This window comes from Rutidosis leptorrhynchoides, unplaced genomic scaffold, assembly GCF_046630445.1.
Source record: "Rutidosis leptorrhynchoides isolate AG116_Rl617_1_P2 unplaced genomic scaffold, CSIRO_AGI_Rlap_v1 contig458, whole genome shotgun sequence".
NCBI lineage: Eukaryota > Viridiplantae > Streptophyta > Magnoliopsida > Asterales > Asteraceae > Rutidosis > Rutidosis leptorrhynchoides.
In genome coordinates, this window is record NW_027266691.1 from 8,091 (window position 1) to 25,939 (window position 17,849).

General features: G+C 31.6%; 2 protein-coding genes across 2 annotated transcripts; one reads left to right on the forward strand and one right to left on the reverse strand.

Annotated features, from left to right (window-relative positions):
* Positions 1-2,443: 2,443 nt before the first annotated feature.
* LOC139883830 (auxin transporter-like protein 3) lies at positions 2,444-5,119 on the reverse strand. The gene is made up of 7 exons (XM_071867951.1): positions 4,961-5,119; positions 4,683-4,868; positions 4,245-4,357; positions 3,959-4,142; positions 3,748-3,845; positions 2,921-3,386; positions 2,444-2,638 (listed from the first exon to the last, which is right to left on the reverse strand). Exons 1-7 carry the CDS (start codon positions 5,117-5,119, stop codon positions 2,444-2,446), a joined length of 1,401 nt encoding a protein of 466 aa, XP_071724052.1.
* Positions 5,120-8,513: 3,394 nt separating this feature from the next.
* LOC139883825 (pathogenesis-related thaumatin-like protein 3.5) lies at positions 8,514-9,551 on the forward strand. The gene is made up of 3 exons (XM_071867947.1): positions 8,514-8,577; positions 8,659-9,322; positions 9,416-9,551. The coding sequence occupies exons 1-3, from the start codon at positions 8,514-8,516 to the stop codon at positions 9,549-9,551; spliced, it is 864 nt and encodes a 287-aa protein (XP_071724048.1).
* Positions 9,552-17,849: the final 8,298 nt, after the last annotated feature.

The following is a 17,849-nucleotide window of genomic DNA, read 5'->3' on the forward strand; positions in this document are numbered from 1 at the left end:
AAAGAAAAGTAACAATGCAGTTTCATTTAGAGTAATACGGTGGAGGTTTCTGCGATGGTGGCTACTCATTTCCATGGCCGAATCAAAAAGTCACATTCAAGTCAACAGTTTGAGCTATTTTGTGATTTGATCTGCAAATTGGAAGAGAAGAAGTTTCTACTGCAAGATTTTTCACCAGTTACACTTTACCTGAAGATAGAAATCGGTTTAGATTTGGAGAGCAAGAAAAGACCGACATTTAGAAGATATTTCTCATTTGACAGGATTGCTTTTTTTTGAAAACCACTGTATTTTTTGGTTTTGACTTTATTGGTATTGTTAGAAATCAGTTCTCTTTTTTTGAATTTTCTAAATACTGTAATAGGTGAATTATGACTTGTAGATTTGTTTTGGATCACTATATAAGGTCTTTAATTTTGTTTTCTCCGTTTTATGAGCTTATGAATCAAAATTCAAAGTTCAGAGTTCATCATTTTTAATTTTTTGCGATTTTTACTTTAAATTAAATGGAGAGAAAAATCAGTTTATCTTTTCTTTGCTGTATTGCAGGAAAAGAGTAGGTTTATCTTTCAATTTCATAGTTTAAAAAAAAAAAAAAGTTGTTCTCTCCTTTATTTTCTTTTCGAATAGTTGGGCTGGTGTTTCACACGCATTGGGAGCTCCGGTTTCGATGTCCTACGCTCTGTTCATTATTTATTATTCAAAAGTTATAAATATTTATTCAAAATAAAATATTTATTAAAGTAAATGCAAGGATAAAACTGGAAAAAAAGAGCTAAAATATGTATGAATTTTATAAAACGACACTTGAAGTGGACCAAATCAAATTTCATTACGAGATACTTGAAGTGGACCGGAGGGTGTATATTACCCCCTCCGTATACAAATAGAAGACTTTTTCACTTTTTAAATTCATTATAAATTTGATGTATCTAAATAATAATGATGATTAGATATATCAAATTTTCAATGAATCTAAAAAGTGAAAACGTTTTTTATTTGTATACGGAGGGAGGGAGTAAAACATAACTTTTCAATCCTTTTTCATAGGGATAGATCATTGAGTGTGCTATAGTACATGTCTAAAAGAAACGTAAATAGATATTAGTGAAAATGCAAAAAGTTTAAGCATTATTTTTATTTTATTTTTCACCTGGAAATTTTTTTAAGAAATTTCAAAAAAAGAAAAAAAAAATCTAAATAATAATAGCAAGCGTTTGTTACTCATTTTCATTGATTGTGCTAGACAGTTACAAGGAGAGGGAAACAAATTAAGAAACCATCCAATGTGAATAAATTTGAAGTGAGAGGGACCTTAATAAGAAAAGAATGGGAACCAACTCAACTAGCCCTATATATATACACTATCATTTAGACTGCGACACTTCATATTTGCGGCCAATGTTGGTGAGCAGTCCACAGTACCAGTACTCCATATTGTCAATTCCCCTATTGTCAATTCCCCCACTTTGTCACCAAGCAACACATGGATCGACTCTTAATTATACAATTGATTATGACTTGTAACTAAAAGTAATATGAATCTAACCATAAGGTGACAAGCGATTTTTTGGATCTGTCATGGCAATTATTTTAATGATGATGATAAGAGATATATAAATCAGATGACGCAAAAGCTATGTGTGTAAAATAAATCTATTCACAAAATAATTGCATTCTATGAAAATGATATGTATAATCGATACAGAGTTTAGACGTATAGCAGTAACTTAATTAACCAATTGATCAACTCATGTTCCATTATTAACTTACTCCCTCCGTCTCAATATTCATGATGGATAGTTGATATATATCAGGGCACGAGTGTTAACCTTCTTTTGACATACATGTACACCGATTTTCGTTCGGTACTGGTGGGTACAGCTTGGCAATTTTTGACCACGTTGTTTGAATCACTACTTTAATTAACAATTTCAATTGATGTTCTGAACAAGAAATCAATGTGTTCAACAACTAGAAGAAGGAAAAGATCAATTAGGGGGAAGAGAAACTCATGATGAATGAGGAGATAGATTCATTCCACCATTTATTATAACTGTACAATTAACCGTAACGATTAGAATTTCGACTCAGAGCTTCATGATGATCGAGATCGATAAGTGATCAGTTAATGATTAAACTAGCTAGCTAGGAGGCAGAGATTTGGACACAAAACAAAAGCACAAGTTAATTATTACAAATGCAAATCTCTTTACATCTGTAGATACTATATCCGTATCGGGTTGGCTCATGAATATGATGGCCATCACACCTTCACTGAAAACCCCATAACCAACAAATATATAGCTCTTACAAGGAAGAATTAAAAAAAAAGAAAATTACGAATTCAATTTCTTTACACACATGCATACTATAATCTATCTTAGTTAATTAATTAACCTGTTAAGTAAAGTGGGAATTCGTGATTAATTCTCTGAATTAATTAAGCCTTGTGAGGTGGGCATTGGTAGCACTTAGTGAATAGACCGAATGTGTCTATTTGTCGAACGAAGTTAACCATACTTGCCCATCCTCCGAACCCGAATCCCACAATCAGAACCCAAATCACTACAAAAGTGTTCACTACATACAATCCTGTCCACCCTCCTACCAACTTTGGCGGTCTCTCTACTGCATTCTGTAAAACCAAAATATCAACGATTAAATATTCTAGATAAAATATTCTAGATGTAGAGAATATAATTCACATGTACTGTCATAGAGAGCGTGCGTATATATATATATATATATTCACTGCCTCGCTGGTGGAGATCTAGGGTAATTGGTGGGGCTACTGTCCTATCTCTCAAATGTTATTGATTAATATTCCTTATATTCAAAAAAGGGTAAACTGCAAACCCGCCCCTGTTTATAAATATCCTTAGATTAGTAAAAGTAGTCAGGATAGGAATTAGCTAACCTCTCGTGCAGCAGCAGGAGCAAAAGTAATCATGTGAGCCAACGCAGGAATAATATAGACAGTGAAGCTGACAAGAAGAGATCCAACAGTCGAATTGATAGGCCCAAAGAAAGGAAAGATAATGGCAAGGAACCAAATCGGTATGACAACAGGGAGCCTAGCCAATGCTCTCTTAATGAAGCTCTTGGTCTCATGAACTCCAATGAATTTCTCCCAAACAAAGTACAAAGGGGTGCAAGCAAATCCAAATGTTATAAATTGATGGATCAACATTAGGATAACTGCTGCGTCTCTGAATCCAGTTCGTGGTAACAACGCGAAAGCGTTAGCGTGCGTGAGAAGCAAATCTCCGAATGCCCAATATACTGCTGAAGCTGATGGCAGTGTCAAGGTCAATACATATATTGTTGCAATCAAGTAGATTAACTTGAACTTTTGTGGCTTCCACATTGCATGCATTATCTCCCTATAAAAACAACATTAGTTTTTCACAATTAGATCAACACATTGCCCGATAATAATTAGCTATGATCGTCATTCTAAGAGTCCGAAAAATATTTTTAAGGAGTAAACATAAATTGATCACTCTCTGTCTCGTCGGTGTAATTTTCACAAATAGAATAGGTACAATTCTTTTTTTTTTTTTTTTTCTTTTAATGAAAAGAATAGGTACAATTCATTAGACCTGACATGACAATTTGTGATCGACCAATTCTAGCATTTGCCATAAAATTTTTAATTCTTCTCCTAGTCTTAATTGGGGTTTCTTAATTAATTAGAAATTAGGATCATGGTCAAGATCTTGGCTAATGTTAATTTTAACTTACACTGTGACAGCATGCCCACCAAAAGTATAAAGAATGTTGGTTGCTCCAGTGAAGTAGAGAACCATTTTGGTTGGGCCAGAATGCTTGACTCCTTCAACCTAATTAATTTTAAATTAATTAAGGGATAATTATTTAAATTAATTATGGAGATGGAGCCAAAATCAGACTTTAAGTACTAACTAATTAAATTAGTATAATTAAATAATAATACCTGGCCGTGGATAAGGGAAGCGATGGTAAGATACCATGCAGTGTAAGTAGTCATAATAAGACCCAAGAAAGACCAGATTCTGTAATTATGAAATGAAGGGACAAACACTGTTGTTGCACAACATGCTCCAAATATGTAGGTCCATGTTCTTTTGTCTAGATTATCATTTATGTAGTATATATTGCTGCAAATTTATATTATATTATATACAAAAATTAATTAAATAAATTGTGATTAAACCGAATATTATGGAAACTTAACTTAGATATTAATTAAATCAAATCACCTTGCACATGCAATTAACTGAATTACAGATCCGAAAAGTAGAAACGCGCAGTTGAAAAAGAGGCCTGCATTCCTCCAATGTCTCCCCAGCAACCCATCAAGAACTTCAAACCACTGAAAAATTTATTTCAATCAAACAGTAGAGCTAGAGCGAAAAAATATAAATATTTGCATTAACTCATTTTCGCCAAGTCCTAATTAACTAAGAGAAATCGGACCACTCGAATCGTGTTCTAGAAACTTGATTATAATTAGGTTCATGGGAGGGAGATGGTTCGGACTTGTCTAATTAGGAAGATGACATGATAATTATGTATTACATATGATCATATTCATATGAGTGAATATAAAAATGCAAAATATTATCTAATTTGATGGGAAGAGTACATGAGAAGTGTAGAGAAAAAAAGTAACGTAGTAATTAATTATAAGTACGTACTTGAATTACATGGTTCCTGAAATCAACTTTTTCTCTCTCTTTTCTAGTTCTGTACTCGACATAGAGTATACTTATAAGATAAGCAGTCCAGCTTCCCATCAAGCCATAGAAGAGTTGAAAGAGAATACCGGATAACATTCCGAGTTGTGAGAATGAGTATGGCAATGTGAGCAACACTTGAGCAACCTATACACACCATATAAAAACTTGATTCAAAATTTAATAATCAAATGTTAGCTAACTAAACCAAGAGAGGAAGGCATTAATTAATTAAGTGCCTGATTAGAAGCACAACTAAACCAAGCATCATAGACAGAGCCACCATGCCAAAAGAACTTTGAAATCTTGGCTTTGGCACCACTTGATGAGTCTTCTTCTTCTCTCTCCATTTCCAAGTAGTTTCCGGCCACCACGGTCTCCACCTTCTCGGAAGCCATGGTCAATGCAAACTCAAGGTCGAGAGGATTTTTATTGGAGATGGAGTGATTTAGTTAAGTGACTATAAATAGTTAAACTAAGTGGTCTTCCTACTGTTTCCTTTTTTTTCTACAACTTGATGAGTAGTACTATGCCTTTGTGTTTTGCGCTTTGCAATTCTCTTCCTTTCTACTTTAATAAAAAGTTAATTTTGGAGCAATAATTTGAATCAAACCCATGTGGGGACTATATATTACATATACTATCATCAAAAAAATATATTACATATACTTATATGCAAAAAAACTCATGTAATTTGTTATTCACACTATGCATATCATATGTGTATATACTTATGACGACATGCCGCTTACCTGTTGGTAACTCGCAGGCCAGAATTATATATGTGAATCAATATGGTATTAACTACGTACAGTGAAATGTTATATATTAAAAAAAACTACAGTGAAGTGAAGTGAAGTGTTATTACAAAAAATTGAGTTAGAGTGAAGTGAATTATAGCCTATGTCTTTATTTGATTAAACAAAATTACTTTTACAATAATTTGAATAAGATTAATCATACAGTACCGTAAATTAAAAAGGATGTCTAAAGTATGGAGGGGAACCCAAGAGTTTTTCCCTAAGATGAATAAAGAAAGAAAATGTGAAATATTATGTAATTGATCATATATAAGTCGTATTTAGGTATTTCAGGTTTACGGTTTTCGTATCCATTTATAACAATATATGACTAATTATGTTTGATAATATAATAGACACATAACGGCTTTCATGTATTTTTTCTTTTCCTACCTAGGATCCAAACTCACCGTCACTGGTTACAGGATTTAAGTATTTTACCACTTGGACTATAACACTCGTTGGGAGATAAAACTTCATGAAAGACTCTCTAGATCCATCAACTATATATGGTGTATCAATTTTTATTTTTGATTGTAAGAATCGAAGATAAATCACATTTATTGAATTATAATTTATTTATTTAAATAATAATAATAATTGGTGGCAAAAAAATGTACTCCTATTGCAAAAGAAAGAGAAAATCTACCTAAATCCTATTCAATTCATTTATTTTTGAGCAGTTCATTTTTATTTAATTCGTAGTTCGTCGTGTTTGTTCATTCCCCGCCCATACTCCTAACCATTTCCTTTAAATTTTAAGAGGAAAAAAAAAACAAAGTAATTATTTTTGAAATAAGATATAAAATAATACTTTGCTCAATATTTTCTTGGGCCTAATGGCCCATGCTCTCAAGCAGTACACGAGCGGGGTGACCTACAAGTAATTGTTGAGGAGGCTAAGATGGAGTGAATGATTGCTTTGGGAGGCGGGTTTAGTGCTCAACATTATTAGTGCCACACGTGTGCCAACTGGCTTCACAAAAAGAGATTATATGTTGATTAAGTAGAAAATTAACATTTAGATTAACCTTCTTTTCCTCTCTTTTGTTCCATAGATCGCGTATTAGCAATTAGCAATCATAATAATCATGTGTGCCTCGTAAGTTAGTGACCCAATTAGGTGGCTAAGTTTGGAAATGTAGGGAACTGTCCCTTGCGAAATAGATATGTAATGTGATTGAGTTGAATAATAATTTTGATAGATCTTATTAATAATAATTAATAAAAGGTGTATCCATGTTTTGGGTGTTTGGTCTCGGATTATTATTTTCGGTATTATGTTTTGTGTTATTGTTAAGAAAAAAGAAATCAATTTGATATACAAATGGTTGTGTTGTGTCTTTGTGCATTGTACTTTGTACGAAAATGACAAGAGCTACACTAAATTAAGGGTGCGTTCGTTTTGCGGTTCCACGGATGCTCGAGCATGTTTAAACATGCTTAAGCTTGTTTAAGTTTGCTTAAACATGCTCCAAACTGTCTCGAAAAATTTGTTTTTTGCCATTTTTAGTAAAAAACACGATTTTCGAGATAATTTGGAACAACAAAAAGCAAGACAACTTGGAGCAAGGATGAAAACGAACGCACCCTAAACCTTTCAACCCACCAAATAGACCATTCGACTCCTTTTTGACTCTCACTTTTTTTAATGGTTTTCAAGCATACTCTGTATGTGTGTACATGGCCACCATCCGGTTCCATTCAATTCTGATTCTTAAATTTTATGAATCAAACCGAATAACTTGACAATTTTTTGAATAGAAAACTTGACAAACTTGAAAATTATAAATAACTGTATTGTGTTTGTGTTGAATAGAAAACTGATGTTTTTTACAGTTTTATAAAACACTACCAGCCAAACAAAGCCCAGAAACAAAAAAAAATTAAAAAATAATAATTAGTTAAAATTTACATGTGGCATTTTTCTATTTGATGTTGGTCTTAAGCCCTTTTGCGAAAAAAGGAGGCAAGTATTTGATTATTAATAAATGTCAAATGTCTTTTTTTATTGATGGTTGGTTGTGTAGCATCCACCTAATGCAAGAGGTAAGTTTTTGACTAATCACCCCTGTAATTTAATACTAATTCGTATGATAAGAGATGAAGTTTTGTTTGACTAGATATAGCTATCATCGTCCATTTATTTTTAAGAAGGCAATCATATGTACATATGTAATGTAGTGCTTATAAAAAGCACAACTTTTCAACTCTCTTTTAAGTTCTCAGTAGAATAAATCACATAATAGCTTTTTTTTTTATCTTGGATTTTGGATGGGTTCATTATGGATTGTGGAGTAATAGCAGATCGACTTTAGTAGAATAGTTAAAAATGATATATAATTGGTGATTTAATTGGTAACAAATCTAAATAGGGTAGGTCTACTCCTAACCCACAAAAAGAAAACATCATGCATACCCTATCTTGACTTTATTGGACACATATATAAAATGATCATCAATCATGTATAAGCAATTACCCGGGGAGACCTAAAAATAATGTATAAGCAATTACCATGCGGATATCATCTTCTGCTAATCTCCATTATCATTGGACAGAACAGACCTAATTCATATGTGAATCCAGTTGTCCTTCCTGTTGGGCTGTTTAAGAATCGGAAGTTGGTCTAAGGCCCATAATGGGTTTTCTTTTTTGCTAACGAGAAAAATACACGTCGATGCTAAAGACGTAGCCAATGAAGCCGTAAAAAAGTAACCACATGAATTACCTTGTCTTTAATTGGTAAAACAAATAAATAAAATATAAATATTCCTAATGGGAGAACATGCAAGATAGGAATCTGAACTAAACTTGAAAGAAAGGATTAGGAAAGGAATCAATCAACGAGCCCTAGCTAGCTAAACATTTTATCTCCAATCGTACGTTCTCTTTTACTATAATTTACGCATTCTTTCGCCCTCTTGCTTTTATTATATCCCTTTGCAATTTAATTTCTCTTCTGATCAATCGTCATATGCTAAAAATCAAGACATGGAAATTCGTCCCAACTTGTTTTCAAGTTCACTCTTTATCCTAATAATTATTATTTCATCAGGTAATCTTTCTCTTAACTACTAATCCTATACGAAATGGCTTCTAATTAACTTGGTTTTAATTTAATTAATTTGGCATGCAGGGGCAAATGTGTCCGAATCCACGAGAGTTTTTACCATAGTAAATAATTGCAAGGAGACGATATGGCCAGCTGTCACTCCAGGAGCCAACTTTAATGGCGGTGGTTTCTCTTTGAGACCATACCAGTCCATGGTCTTTAATGCCCCTGTTGCTTGGAGCGGTCGAATTTGGGCTCGAACAGGATGCAATTTCGACCAGGACGGAGTTGGCCAATGCCAAACCGGTGCATGTGGCACAGCACTCAAATGTGGATCCTCTGGCAAAACCCCTGCTACACTTGCCGAATTTACCCTCGCAAATCCTGATTATTACGACGTTAGCCTAGTGGATGGCTTTAACTTGCCGATCACCGTCACGCCCATCAACGGAACAGGAAGTTGCTCCGCTTGCGGATGTGATAAGGATTTGAGGCTCAGTTGTCCGTCGGAGCTAGCAACCAAGTCTAACGGGAAGGTTGTAGGTTGTCGGAGCGCTTGCGACGTGTTCAACACGGATGCATACTGTTGCAAGGGTGTTTTCGGAAATCCAGTCACGTGTCAACCTACGTTTTATTCTAAGAAGTTCAAGGATGCTTGCCCTACTGCTTATAGTTATGCCTATGATGATCCGACTAGTATCTTTACATGCTCAGGGACAGATTATGTAGTCGCCTTCTGCTCATCCAGGTTCGTTTACATACATTAATTAACAATCTTAAAATATATATATATATATATATATATATATTCAGAAATCAATATTAATTAATGAATTTTCAGGAACCAAACTTTGTGCACATATCATAATCGCAAGGGCGTTGTTTGCAGCGGATCAAATGGCTTTAACTCGCTTCTTGGGAGATGGTGGACAGTATTACTGATGCTTGCATCATTGAACTTGTGGGTTCTTTTCTAATTTAAAACTTGTATGATCACAGCCTATATATATATATCCTTTTAATTTCTCATTTTATGGCGAAAGCAGAAGAAATTCTCTCGTCACTTTTGATTGTAAAAAGTATATCTCAATACAATTTCCGGGTTTATATATATTTATAAAAGGAAAACTTTTTATTAAATAATTAATTAGGAGGCCATAATGTCAAAAACTCCCAAACCGTCGGATGAAATTACTTGAAAGACTGTGTACGTCAGAGAGAGAGAGCATCGTTCGAAACCGAACTAGCGGATGCGGATATCCTCGATTACGATTGAGACCTGTACCACTTTTTAATTATGCCTCACACTCACAAGGCACACATATGCACATACTCTGTGCCGTGACAATCTAAACTTTGTAATTTTTCATACACGTGAGAACAACTTCAATACATTATTACATTACATTTCAATTCGATAGAGCCATAGAGGAAGGGTAAGTCAATTAGATTGTTATTACTACTTACCAGTCTATGTAGATAATGTAGTATATATACCTGAATCGTACGTAGTTTTGAATTAATTAATTAGGTATACCATACATGTAAATAATAAAATCGATCATATAATCCATCGAATCGAATAATATCGTATTTTATAGATTAGTTCGGGTCAATATATTCCATGTATTTTATTTTAACTTCAAAAATAAAAGAAAGTATTTTAATTTAAATTTCCTAATACTATAAATCGAGTAAATGCAATTTTAATTGGTTCAGATTCTTTTGAATTTTCTAAACATTAAAACCAAACCATTCGAACATATTGAACCGAACCGCAAACTCCCCTGTTCTGTTTGTAAGTCTCCAGTCTCGTCGTCTCAGGCTCAGCCGTTAGGAGGTTGGATCATTGAAATCTGAACTCCGAAGCACTTAAATTTAAGTAAAAGTAAAACAGAGAGGAATGGCGAGCGGTGGAGCAATTGGTGGCAAAGTGTCGTATAAGGTCACTCTGACGTCCGATCCCAAGCTTCCTTTTTTTTGATGTTCCCCAAGCTTCCTTTCAAACTGTATGCATAACAACAATTGATTCGGCTAACTTCCAATTTGCATATATAATAATAGTATGATGCACTGTTATTTTACATGTAAAAACATATTATTTTATTTCAATCGGAATTTTGTTTAGATTTAGTGTTGAATTTCAGATAATGAGAGAATAACTAATTTTTTCATTGATTTCAATTAAAACGTACAATTGCTTATGTTACATAAAAATCAATGTGTCCGTCCGTTGGATAAAAATTATATAATAATTATTTATATTAAATATTATTAAATTTATGTCAAATATTATATAAAATATAATTATTTTAACGTTATATCAATTATAATTATTTTGATTTTATTTTAAAGTTTAAAATCTTAAAGTTAGAAAAATATTTTATTTTAAAAAATAATAAATATAGTAAAAAGTAAAATTTACATATCAAGGTTTGAATTCATAATCAAATTTATAATTCCATCTAATCAATTTAGTTGTTCTCATTGTTGAAAACTAAGACATGTCCATTTTAATTAAGAATAAGAAAAAAAAATATAGTTGATTTTTATTAGGAATAATAATTTAATAAAAAAATTAGAAAAAAATATATATTATACTTTTATTAGGAATAATATTTTTAATAATATGCCCGTTTGAATAGGAAAAAAGATATACCCGTTTTAATTAGAATTAGAAAAAAAATATAATAAATTATAACTAAAAATAATTATTAATTTTTTAAAAAATAAGATGCATCCGTTTTATTTAAAAATAAGAAAAAATATAGAGAAATTTTATTAGAAAGTATATTTTGATTAGGAATATTTTTTTTTTAATAATATGCATGTTCGAATTGTAAAAAACAATACATGCACGTTTTAATTAGGAATAGGAAAAAAGAATATAATAAATTTTAATTAAGAAAAATTATTTAATAAAAAAATTAAAAAATAATATATAATGTATTATAACTTTTATTAGGAATAATTTTTTAAATAATAGATAGGAAATTGATTAGGAATAAAATTATTATATTAGAAAAAGGTAATCGGTAGAATTTTATTAGGAATCATTATCTTTTTATTGTGTTTGATTTTTTAATTAAAATAGAAAAAATCATTGACTTAAAATTGTAATTTGAAACCTTATTAGACTAAAAGTTTTAAAATACATGTGTAATAGATGGGAAATTGATTAAGAATAAAATTATTATATTAGAAAAAAGTAATTGGTAGAATTTTATTAGGAATCATTATGTTATTATTGTGTTTTGATTTCTTAATTAAAATAGGAAAAAAATATATCATTGACTTAAAATTGTAACTTGAAACCTAATTAAACTCAAAATTTTAAAATATATGTGTCAAATTACTATTCATTAATAAAACGTTATGTGTTAGATAATAAAATTTGCAATTGAATTTACAATGAAATTTACAATTGGAACAGATTTAAAATTAAATAAAAATCTAGGTATTATGTATACTAGTTAGTGAGCCCATCCGTTGGACAGTAAGTCTCTACCTTTAAAAATTAATAATTTAAATATATATCATATAAAAAATTATATAATAATTATTTGTATTAACATTATTAAATCTATGTAAAATATTATATGAAAAGAGAATTATTTTAACTTTATATCAGTTATAATTATTTTGATTTGATTTCAAAATCTACAATCCTATTAAATTTAAAATTTATTTTCTTTTAAAAAATAATAAACATAGGAAAAAATAAAGTTATCTATCAAAATTTGATTTCATAATAAAATTTATAATTACATCTAATCAATTTATTTGTTCCTATTGTTTGAAAAATAATATTTTTTCGTTTTAATTAATAATAGAAAAATAATATTTAATCTATTTTTATGAGGAATAATAGTTTAATGAAACAATTAAAATATATATGTATATATATTATAATTTAATTAGGAATAATTATTTCAATAATATGCCAGCTTGAATAAGAAAAAGAATATGTGTTCGTTTTAATTAAGAATAGAAAAAAAGAATATATGAATTTTATTTAGGAATAATTTTTTAAATAATAGATAGAAAATTGACTAAGAATAAAATTATTATATTAAAAAAAATTGGTAGAATTTTATGAAGAAACATTATATTATTATTGTGTTTTTATTTTCTAATTAGAATCGGAAAAAAAATATCATTGACTTAAAATTATAACTTGAAACCTAATTAAATTCAAAAATTTTAAATACATATATCAAATTATTATTCGTTAATAAAATGTCATGTGTCGAATGTTGATTTGACAATAAAATTTATAATTGATTTACAATTAAATTTGCATTCGAAACGAATTAAAAAAATCTCAATATAATAATATAAAATAAGATTTATACAAGAATAAAGAAAACGTAATGTCTATATATATATATATATATATTCTATAAAGTGTTCCTCAACAACTTAATCTAATATAATGACCTATTCCTTAAATTAAGGAGTCTTTTGAGTCGTATGAATGATTTATTTAGAGAGTAGGAAAGATTTAGTAGCTGCCGCAATTTCCAAAATTCCGACTATCATTATGTGAAAAAAAAAAAAAGGGGCTGACAAGAAAGGAATGGCGAATGGGCTGAAAGCTGTAGAAAAACAGACTTGGGCCGAAGAAGCAAAGAAGTCCGACATGAAGAACCAGCGCAGTGCACAAATATGGACCAGGAGAAATCAATTGACGTGAAAGTCAAAATCCCTTGACCAAGCAATAATCCCCAATTCTCTTCTTTTCCGTCTTCGACTCAAACACTTAAACGGCGAGCCCGACGAACCCCAGAAATTTAACATTTTAGCGTACCAGAAGCGGCTCCGTTCACGGACGTTTTGAAACTCGCTGCTGAGGAATTCAAAGTCCCTCCTCAAACCAGCGTTATCATTACCAACGGTAAGTTTTTATTCATGAAAACTAAATTAGGGGAATTTATAACTTGTTTAGTACGTTTTGTTAGTCGTACGATCGATGAAATTGATCAGATTGAATTGAATCTTCCTGTGAATGCATCTGTAAATCAGTAATTCAGTTACTTTAGCATACAATTACAATGCATTTAGAGAGCTTGATGAAGGATGTGTTGACGAGTAGTTCAATTAAGGAGTAGCTAAACTGGTTTATGTCTAACTGAGAGGTTTCTTTTTGCCAAATGTGGATTGATGTGAAACAATTCCGATAAGATACAAATAAATATTAACTCCAGCCCCGTAAAAGAGCATGCATGCATTGTTAGCGTCATCGTTTCTAAAGCAGCTCTCTTTTCCAGTGTGTCACACATATTTTGGGACAGAGGTAATATATTTTTATTCGAATTATTGAGGCTGTGTACACTGCTACATGGTCCTCAATAGGTGGTCCTCGACCATTCCCCGGTATTCGATTAGGTGTTGTTTCCTTGAAATGCATATGGTGCTGGAAGATGATGTTTGGCCACTTTGGTCCAAAAATAGTTATTACATATTTGGAAACATTCTTGGTTCTTCCAACCTTTTCCTTAATTTGATGTTTACTTGAGTATCATTCTTAAACGTTATAATAATGTGAAACAAGAATAATTATATATCTCATCCTTAGAGTAACTGTAACTAGGTCTCAGTCAGAGTGAGTGTTGATTTTTCAACTTCGTGCTCTTTTCAAGCTGTCGTTGGAACCTGATCAGAAACAGATATGCTCTCCCTGTCTTTCCATGAGTACTATTTCCATGTGGGATTCTGTATTTCATCCATAAACAATTAAACTATTCACCTTAGATTCTCTGTTATTTTCATATACAATCCAAAAATGACTAAAGAAAAGTATGTTGTGTTGGTATTAATCCTCAGCAGAGTGCTGGGATGCCCTTTTACTCTTAACTTTTCACCTTGATGTTCTTGTACCCTCGGTTTCTTCCCGAGTACTTAGATGTGCTGTGCCACTTTGGATCAATGAGCTTGATTTAGTTTGAAAAAGTGGCTACATATGATTTATTGCAAGTGTTTGAGGACTTTGTTATGTATGAGTAATTAATAAACTCAGTCTCAATCTTACTTCTCAGGTAACGTATTCCTCAGGCATGGTTCTGAATTTCGTCTCATCCTACGTGATAGAGTTGGATCATTTATGAATCTGAAGTAAGAAGTTAATCCTCTAGCTGCTGTTGATATTTATTAATTTTCTCAAATTTTACAGGAAGCCGATACCATATATACTTGAAGGGAATTAATTATTCTAATAAGCTAGGTTATGGCTTTAAGGACTTCTGTACAATTTCAAATGGCTTAGTAATTTCAGAATGTAAGGGTGATTATTTTATTTTTTTTATTCATCATCGCTCGACTATTGAGAACTTGTACATATCAACATTTTGGTACCAGTTATATCAATTTGTATTACTATTATTTGCTTGGCCGGGAAGAAGTAAGTGCTCTGAATTTGAGCCACCTACCGCCACTGTCAGCTGGAGATCTATATATGCAAGCTGATGGGGTGCTCAGAAATTAGAAGGACCCATGGCACATGACTTTAGTATAGTAGTAGGTGCCTTTGTGTTGAATTCATTTATGTTGGAAATAATATATGGATTGGAAGCTAAGGTCCACCCTTAGAGTATCCATTATGTTTCTGGTCGGTTTATTTAGGAGGGCAGAGAGAGAGACGTAAAGCAATTGAAGACAAATGTATGGTTAAAGGTTATAACTAATAATAAAGGTACTCATGAACAGGGCAATTTTTATTTGGGACCCGTCTATAATAAAATAGGTGACCTATTCAATAGTATTAAATGTTTATAATGTCATATATTTTACTTCCCTTTATGGATCTACTACTATTTGTTTACTTTGATGTGATTATAAGAGATGGATAAGTATTATCCTCGTATAAAAATAGTGGTTAAGTTTAGATACTACTTTTCATTTTTCAGTATATTAAAAAAAATAAAAATTAAGTACTATTCAGATATAACGAGTGTAATAAATTCTTATTTTAGGCAATATCTACTTTGTTTGTGCGCTTCTACAAGTGTAATCTCAATAGATTTGTGCCGAAAAATATATATGTAGGGAGGATCATATGAATTCGTGAATATTATTCTAAAGTCGAAATGTTTGTATGAATATTTTGAATGACACCTATAAAGCATAGTGTGTGGTGTGACCAATTATTGAATCTATATATGTATTGCCTGGCCTCCACATCGATCACTGTCTTTAGTCAGCTAGCTAATTCATATGGCTGCCTGTGTAATGACTTAAATTCTTTACCAGGCTCATGAATGTTGTGGACCTACCCGTCACCCCCACATGCTTTAATAAGTTCAGCTGAGACGATTTTATTCTACGGCGCCATTGTGCCAATTCTGTCTCTTCATATGTTACACCAAGAATATACATAGATGATTTTGTAGGACTGGCGTACTTGGATTCTCGCGCGCACGAGTACTTTCCATCCTAACGATGTTTTAGCTAATATAGAGCTTACAAATTTTTTCGTCACACGTCGTCTCTCCGCACGTCGATTTTTATTAGTCCAATGTATGAAATGAAACCTTACGTATTTCTCTATAATATAACATAGAAATCTTTCGTCGCAAGCCATCTCTCCACACATCGATTTCATTTGACCCAATGCTAGCTAACAATTTTTATATAAAAATAATTTGCATCTGATTTTGCGACAAGATCTGGATAATTAAGAAAGACTGAAAAAAGAGAGAACGACACGTTTTGCAAATGTCGATAAAATCGTAATGTACTCACTGTACTTCGTTCTTCCGTTCTTCAAAAGCCAATACTGATCACAAGAATTCAGATGCTAATTTCATTTTTAATTTTAGTGTCACTCGCTAGAACTAAAACTGAGAGCATTTGATACAATTTGTTTGATGGCTCCTTGTTCCTTGACGAACGAATAGAATAGAAGGAAAATGCGATCATGGTACAACTGAATTTGTTTCGCTCTGAAGCCTCAAAAAACGTAAGTTACAGAATTAAATTACATAAATTAATAAAGTACAAAATTTGTTCAATTAATAAACGTAAGTTATAGCACGGGTTTTTTTAAAAAAAAAAACTCCCTCCCAAAATACAGATTATTGTTTTCTTTCCCACGGTTGTCAACCTCTCTCGACAGCGATGGTGGGATATATATTTGTGGTCAATAAAAAAATTCGATAGGATTTTTTATGATTCGAGTTTATCGTTATCCGTTTTTTATTTGGAAGTCGGATTGGGTATATGGATTTTTTCATCAGATCTAATTTGTGCCTATGTTGTCAACGGCTATGTATACCATCGTGGATAATCGTGGCTGGGGTGGAGAAGAAGTGGTCGATTTCCAGATTCAAAGACAAGATTTCGATCGTTTCTGTTTCGTGGGATGATTGTGTTGAGGTAGTCAATAATATTAGATGTATTTTTATATTTTGTTTTTAGATAATAAGTGAAAGTCTATGGGCAATGAGTGTTGCTCAAACTGGCTTTGAGCGTTTTTATATGTTTTCAAACATAGATTGGTGTTTGGAAAGTTTGTGTGGTTTCCGATTTAAATTTTGGAAGTTGATCTATTGTCATTGGAGGCATTACCTTCAGTTGAGACATCGATCTTTATCCCTTTCATATTGGATTTCTAGAATGAATCTGCCTATTTGGAGTGACTTTCTTCAAATATGGACTTTTTACGTCCAAACTATATTAAGGGCCAGATGGGATATCAAAAGATATTTTATTCTTGTCTGATTAACAACATTGATTGTGCCAAGAGTTGCGATGAATCCATGCTTGAGTCGTCATAATTATCTGATGAATATGTCGGAATTAGATTCGTCAGAATTAGTTGCTTCCGTACCTTAATCGTGAAGAGACGTAGACTCTCGATCAAACAACTGTTTAATTTCATCGTTATTTTTAATTATTATTTTAGATCGCTTGTTAAGTTTGTTAAATATTCTAGATATTGTATTACTTAAATCTTATCAAATGAAATTATAACTTTTAAATTTAAAAAAATGGCGGCTTTTCATTTTGTCTATTTTTAAACTTCATATGAACGATTAAAATTTTAATAATGATAAAAATTTAATATAATGGTGTGGATGATACAAAGAAAGACTATTGAGTTGCGCATATATTGTTATATATACACGGTTATAAAGGGATAATAATATTTTTAGTACCTCAAATCGAATTTAATTAACAATTTAGTACCTCGCGTGTTTTAACACTTTTTTATTTTTCCGTCAGAAATTTTAAGAAATTCATATTTTTTGCTTGCGTGGCACGTTTATTCTGTTAAG

Excerpts from the sequence above, each read along its gene's own strand:
- LOC139883825 (XM_071867947.1), top strand. The coding sequence starts at position 8,514 with ATGGAAATTCGTCCCAACTTGTTTTCAAGTTCACTCTTTATCCTAATA. Across the intron at positions 8,578-8,658 it reads AATAATTATTATTTCATCAG|GGGCAAATGTGTCCGAATCC; the intron begins GTAATCTTTCTC and ends TTTGGCATGCAG. Across the intron at positions 9,323-9,415 it reads GTCGCCTTCTGCTCATCCAG|GAACCAAACTTTGTGCACAT; the intron begins GTTCGTTTACAT and ends ATGAATTTTCAG.
- LOC139883830 (XM_071867951.1), bottom strand. The coding sequence starts at position 5,119 with ATGGCTTCCGAGAAGGTGGAGACCGTGGTGGCCGGAAACTACTTGGAA. Across the intron at positions 3,846-3,958 it reads CTTCCCTTATCCACGGCCAG|GTTGAAGGAGTCAAGCATTC; the intron begins GTATTATTATTT and ends AAAATTAATTAG. Across the intron at positions 2,639-2,920 it reads CTCCTGCTGCTGCACGAGAG|AATGCAGTAGAGAGACCGCC; the intron begins GTTAGCTAATTC and ends TTGGTTTTACAG.